Raw genomic sequence first — 7003 nt, 5'->3', positions numbered from 1 at the left:
GGTCGCTATGAGTCGGGTCTGACTCGATGGCACATAACAACAACAACAACATGGTTTCCACATAGTCTTAACTTTAGACTGCCACTAGCATGAACTGCTGCTTTGTTGGATGAGCCCTGGAGGGTATTTTCTGCTCCTTGCTGGTTTGGGGTGGATTTACTGGCTGAGTTGGGGTGCTTTGACATTTTGTGATGGTTGTCTGCCATCAAATGGATTCGGACTCAAAGCCACCTATATGACAGAGCAGAACTTCCCCATAGGGTTTCCGAGGCTGTAATCTTGAGAGAAACAGTTCTCCCAGCCTTCTCTCCCACAGAGCTGCTAGTGGATTCGAACTGCCAAGTTTTCGGTTAGCAGGTGAGCACATGACTACTGTGCCAGTAGGGCTCCTTTGGGGCCGTTTAGTCCCCCATGAAGGAGTGCCTGTGGTACAAAGAATTAAATGTTCAGCTGCTAACTGAAAGGTTGGCAGTTCGAACCCACCTACCAAAAGAAAAGACCTGGGATCTTCTGTCAAGATTACAGCCTAGGAAACTGTACAGGGCGGTTCTACTCTGTCACATGGAGTTGTTATGAGTAGAAATTAACTAGAGGACTCTAACAACAACAACAGGCCCACACAGAGCCCTCAGTCTGAATGAGAGAGGCCAGGAAAGCTTGTTGCAGTCCAATCGGAAGACGTCCTGAGAGGTTAGGCTTTACCTCTGCTGATGCTGTTGATTGTCTCCCTGTGGATTAAAGCAAACCTTCCTTAACAAGCACACAGAGTGACTTGAGTTTCCAACAGTCTCCAAAACCAGTAATTAATCCAGCTGGTAATGAGAGCGTGGGGCTGCTGAGTTTTGGAGAGAAATCATTTAACTCTTCCTATACTGGACAGCTAGTTTTCTTTTATTAATGGTCTCATTAGCCTTCGTACTATTTACTTGGGGTAGGCATGAAAAGAAGCTGATGCAAACTTGCTTTTTCAGTGAAGCCTCATTATCTGTGTACATTTAGAAGTAAATAATGTAACTCGTCCCCAAAATGTGCAGACTTGAAAATTGAAGTTTTACACAAGTTGCTTTGACTTCTCCTTTTGAAGAGGGCGCTATTGTGTACATTTGATAATTAGCCCTTTAAAAAGCTGAGATCTGTCTCAGAATTAGAGCTTGTATCCTAGCAGTTAATTTTGTTTTGGTTCTATTTTTTGACCTGTCAGATTTCCACCTGTGGACTTAACCTTCCCTTTGTGCTGTTTCCATTGCTCCTGCCTCTCAAATCAGCCTCTGCTGTCTTCTTCCTAGCCATCTGAAACATTTCACATCCAAAGCTTTCTAGTCCATGACACATCATCAAGACTTCCCTGCTTCTCTCCTTCTCTAATTATGGTTGCCCTTGAGACCCATTTCCTGATGATTCCATTAGTAATCTGCCTATACATTTTTTAAATACTCAAGGATCCAGCTGAACAACTTACTTAAACTCCCTGGACATTGGAGATGGGTTGGTAATGGCTTGCTTCCTCAAGGCAAGTACTGGCCCACACGGTCATCTGGGCTCCTTCTCATTCTAACAATCTTTAGTTCTCATCATCAACCCTGTTTATACAGGTACATATAAACTCATTCCTGCGCCTCCTGCCTTCTTAGTCCCACTGTAGCCCATCTTTAGAAACTTAAGAATGAATGTCTTCATGCAAATCACCACAGTGTGTTCATTCTTAAAGAAACTGTTTCCAAAAACTGGGTATTTCTTTGATTTGGGAGAGTTGTTGTTAGGTGCCATAGAATTGGCTCTGACTCAGAGAGACCCTGTGTACGACAGACCAAAACACTGCCCGGTCCTGTGCCAGCCACACAATCCTTGCTATACCTGACCCCATCATTGCAGCCACTGTGTCAGTCCATCTCGTTTGAGGGCCTTCCCCTTTTTCGCTGACCCTCCACTTTACCAAGCCTAATATCCTTCTCCAGGGAATGGTCCCTTCTGACAACGTGACCAAAGTATGTGAGATGAAGTCTGGCCATTCTCGCTTCCAAGGAGCGTTCTGGCTGCGCTTCTTCCAGGACAGATCTGTCCGTTCTTCTGGCAGCCCACGGTCCTTTCAGTACCCTTCACCAACACCACAAGTCAAAAGCCATTTGGGAGAGTAGACTCCTTAATTTCTCTGATTTAAAAATAAAATCTCATTTATCTTTGAAATATTTCTTTTTGGCAAATAGATACATTTAGTTTTTGAGAGAAACTGTAAGAGAATTAAAGTCATGCTGTTGCAGAATCTTTCTTTGTTTTACATTTGGAATCGTTATATTTAAAGGATTTGGAGAGTAGATGGTTAAAGCACCTTTTTTGAAAAAGAGTATAAGAATATACTTTCTCATAAAATCAGAATTATTTTATTTGCATTGTCAAAACTTACATGAAATAATCAGAGAATTGGACTGTCTGTAATTTTTAAGCTTTGAATTTTATGGTAAAAGCTGTAGGGGTTGCTGGAAAAAGTGATGACCAAAGCAATAAGAATAAAGCCACTCCTGATTCAATACAATGGTGTTTGTCCCTGCTGGGTCTAATCCTCTCAGTTGACCCTGTTTAATGGGTATTATTACTATCGTTTTACAGGTGAGGATATTGAGGTTCAGAGAAAGACAGGTTCAGAGGTAACTCAAGGTCTGGAACTTGTGTTCTTAATGTGTACCACCAGGAGCTGACTGAGAGAAGTAGTCAAGATCTGTCTCATGAGGAATGTAGGACTTGGTGGCATTAAGGCACCAAGTATGAATGAGTAGTGGCATTTGTATAGTAGCATGAGAAAGTAGACAAGCAAGGGGACAAATCAGGTAAGGCCACAGAGGTGGCAGGAGTGTGCTAACAGTTCCCAAGACAGTGCAGACTTGCTGAACGGAAACCAAAGCTGTCTGGTGGGAGCTGTTCTTGTTGTTACGTGCCATTGAGTCAGACCCGACTCACAGCGACCCCTCCTTGGGTTTCCAAGGCGGTATCACTGTGGAAGTAGATTGCCCAGCCTTCCTTCTGAGGAGTGGCTGGTGGATCTAAACCACCAACCTTCTGGTTAGTAGTCAAGTGCCTTAGGCACTATGCCACCAGAGCTCCCTGGTGGGAGCTTCTTGTTGTTGCTGTTGTTGTTGTTGTTATGTGCCGTCGAGTCAGCCCTGACTCATAGCGACCCCTCCTTGGGTTTCCGAGGCAGTATCACTACGGAAGTAGGATTGCCCAACCTTCCTTCCGAGGAGTGGCTGGTGGGTTTGAACCGCCAGCCTTCTGGTTAGCTAGTCCGTGCCTTAGGCACTATGCTACCAGAGCTCCCTGGTGGAAGCTTTGTTGTTGTTATATGCCGTCGAGTCGGCTCTGACTCATAGCGACCCCTCCTTGGGTTTCCAAGGCAGTATCACTACGGAAGTAGGATTGCCCAACCTTCCTTCCGAGGAGTGGCTGGTGGGTTTGAACCGCCAGCCTTCTGGTTAGCTAGTGGGAGCTAAATGTAGGGTTAGGCCAGATTGGGGTGGGCCTGAAAAGCGGGACAGGAGTCTAGTTTAGTAGCCAGTGGATAAAAGCCATTTGAAGCTTTTGAACATTGGAGACATGTATAGCATTTAGGAAGGTCCATCTGGCAAGGTTCCATGGGATGAGGAAGAGAGGGCAGAGCCTGAGTTCTGCAAGAAAGCCAACTAGCCTTTGGCTCAGAAGCAGGGGAGAGAGTGGGATTGGAGAAAGCAGGAGTGATCACCACAGACATTTCAAAGGAACAAACTGAATTTGCAGTGAGTGAGAGTGGGTGGAAAGGTAACAGAAGTTTTGAGCTGAGGTGGCTGGGGAAAGGTTTCTACTGGCTAGGCGGAAATTGAGAAGAGAAATGGTTGGAGACAGAGGAGGGTGGGAATTTAAGCCAGCGGGCTGATGCTGTGGCACATTTTCTGTAAGCTGTGAGTTACAAAACACAGCAGAAAGCCTGGTACCACAGAGCCAAAGCAAGGCTGAGGATGCAGATGGCCACAGCCAGGTGCCCTGGTGACCAGAGCTGAAGAGCATTGGAAACCATTGGTGCAAATAGGGTAAGGGAGCAGGAGCTGAGCAAATCGTCAGAAGGAGAGAATTTTGGGGGTTCCAAGTGAGATTCAAGCAGACTGTCAGCCTCGTGTTCTCCGCAGTGAGTTCTTTCTGTCTGCTTTAACCAAAAAAAAAAAAAACCCAAACTCACTGCCGTCGAGTCGGATCCAATTCTGTGTGCTTTAGTCTCTGGTTAATGTAGACATATTTTTAGCCTTCTTATTTCCTTTTGTCCAGACTCTGCTAGGTATGAATCTGTTCAAGACTGTGAATGGGGTTAAAAGAAAAGGAAGCTTATAAAAAGTCTGTGCTGTCGGTTTATTTATGTATCTGAGAAAGCCATTGTTTTTTATGTGAAGAAACATAAATATTATGCATAAGGATTAAGCCTTTTCCTTCTCTGTGTATCTGAGGCTAGAAAATGATACTCTGGAGAAGCCAAGATAAAGAGAAAAATGACTTTGAGATGCACTCTCTTAAAATAACTGAAAGAGTGACCTCAGGAGCCAGCTGATAGCCTGGGTTTACAAATAGATACATCTCTTTAGCTGCTGCTGCATGGGGTGGAGCCAGATATATATGGAACGTACTGTATCATATCCTGCAGGCAGGAGACCGTCTGGCAGAGCGAGTACTAGGGAGGTGAAGGGGGCCGCTCTCCACCAGAATGGACGAGATAAACAGTCAGTCAGAGCCATCTTTCTTAGGTGAACTCGACTGATGTGGGTGCATGATGCCCTACTGTGTAACAACTTATGCAATCTTCTGGTTTAATAATGTTATCAGAACACCTGACACATAGGATTTTCAATATAAAAAATGCTTTCATACTCATTTTCTCATTACATATTCCCATTTGTGTTTCCTTCCTTTTCTGTTTGACTCTGCCACATTGCTAAAGTACCCTTTCTTTTTGGTCTTAATCTGCAGAGGCATGAGTCCTTAGTTTGAGAATGCTGCTGCTTTCTGGAGTGTTGAAAGGGCCACCAGGTTAAAGGAAGGCAGTGGGCCCAGGGAGGAATTTAAGATTACCCATTACCCATTGCCGTTGAGTCGATTCCAACTCATCGCAACCCTGTAGGACAGAGCAGAGCTGCCCGATAGCGTTTCCAAGGCTGTAATCTTCATGGAAGCAGACTGCTGCATCTTTTCCCTGTAGGGCAGCTGGTGGATCTGGACTGCCCACCTTTCAGTTAGCAGCTGAGCACTTAACCACTGCACCACCAGGGGTCCTTGTTTTAATATTACAACTTGACAAATTGCTTCTCTTGCCAAAAATCATTGTTAGCAGTTAAGAACATTCACAAAATGCCCCCCCACACATAGAGTAGTTACTGTACTGGGAGGTAAAGAAACGTGGCAGTTATCTCTGTGGTTGGAATCTATTCGACCTGGATTTGATTTGTGAAATAAATGTGAATAAAGTCCATAATGTGCTTAAGATCACGCATGGTTCACTATATCTGTATGTCACACCCAGGGACATTGGCCTAGCCTACTAGAAACTTCTGAGAAGAGTGTTAGGGTTACTTTCTCTTTTTATTAAATAGAAAGTCGATTTATTTTTATATATTTTGTAACCAACTCTCTTACTGCATTCCCACATTGTTTATAGTAGTTTTACATTTATTTGGAGCTTTCCAGATATACAGGCATATCCTCTATACACAATGATGACTTTCCTGGGCCTCACCTATTTCTTTCTCTTATCTAGTTGTATTAGCTACTACCTCTAGAACAATGTTGAAAACACCTTGACTTTGCTTATTATATATTAAATGCATAGAAACCATAGAAGGGAAATAAGGTATAGTACCAGTAATATATTAGGAGGCAGAAATCAAACTTGGGGACAGGTATTCTTGATCTTACAGGAATAAGTCTATGAAATGCAGCTTAAGGTGTATGTTACCACTCTGTATAATTCTTAGTCACTCAGGGACCTATAGTAACCTCTGGAAAACAGTGGTTTCTGATCAGTCACATCTGGAATTCTCTAGGACTCCCCAGGAAAGCTCTTTCAGTATAATTGTGGGATGTGGTGTGGCTTAAACATATCTCTGATGTCTTTCATGGCTACTGATGTCTACACTCTCATCTTCCAGGCCCAGCTTCGGGCATTTATCCCAGAGATGCTCAAGTACTCTACAGGCCGGGGAAAACCAGGCTGGGGGAAAGAAAGCTGCAAGCCCATCTGGTGGCCTGATGACATCCCCTGGGCAAATGTCCGGAGTGACGTCCGCACAGAAGAGCAGAAGCAGAGGGTGAGCTGCCCGTTGTCTCTCCATTCTTTTGCAATCCCCCAGTTTTTGTCATTTGTGCTCCTTATGCTGAAAAGTCTAAAAAGTCTAGTGTAATAGTCAAAAGATGTTTACCGTTCATCACTCCTTCACTGTAAAGAGAAGTTTTGAGGGTGGGGATTTCATGAATTTACACTTCTTTCTTCAGGGTTGCCTTTTGGAGCAATTGTAATTTTATGAGGTGCTTAGGTAAATCAAAATAAACTTGAAGTAAAAGTGCTGATCACTTTGAAGACTTTGACTCACTGTTGAAAAACGTAAATATCATGGAATTAGAGAAATATGAAGTCTCCCAAGTGAGCCTTCTGATAAGTTTCTTTTCAAAAAGAGACTAAGCTAGACATTGTTCCTTCCTTTCTCTTCACATTTGTTTTTCAGTGAGCTTGTACATTTACTGAGAATCTTTATATAAAATTCTTGACCAGAGTAACTTCCTTTGTGAGAAGTTTAGACTTTGGCCTCAGCTTAGAAGAGTATATAAAAGCCCTGAAACTAAACCAGCCTTTGATCAGGAAGGAAACTGGAAAACCTACTTGGTGCTGAGTTCCTTTGTGCTAGAATTGGTCTACAAGAAGTAATCCTAAGAGAGTTTACTCTGTACAAGGTTTGGTTTGATGGCGTAGTGCCTAAGGCATCTGACTGCTAACCAGAAG

General features: G+C 43.6%; 1 protein-coding gene across 1 annotated transcript in view; it reads left to right on the top strand.

Annotated features, from left to right (window-relative positions):
• The window catches only part of NRF1 (nuclear respiratory factor 1), a 97835-nt gene that overhangs the window by 37781 nt on the left and 53051 nt on the right, over positions 1–7003 (top strand). The window contains exon 5 of the mRNA XM_007955417.1: positions 6156–6314. Coding sequence (XP_007953608.1) covers positions 6156–6314 — 159 coding nt within the window. The remainder of the gene's footprint in view (positions 1–6155; positions 6315–7003) is intronic.

Source organism: Orycteropus afer, unplaced genomic scaffold (assembly GCF_000298275.1).
Source record: "Orycteropus afer afer isolate SDZICR_OR568_19922 unplaced genomic scaffold, OryAfe1.0 scaffold00501, whole genome shotgun sequence".
In the NCBI taxonomy this organism is placed as follows: domain Eukaryota; kingdom Metazoa; phylum Chordata; class Mammalia; order Tubulidentata; family Orycteropodidae; genus Orycteropus; species Orycteropus afer.
The sequence above is the reverse complement of the archived record's forward strand: the minus strand, read 5'-3'. Positions and strand labels throughout refer to the sequence as shown.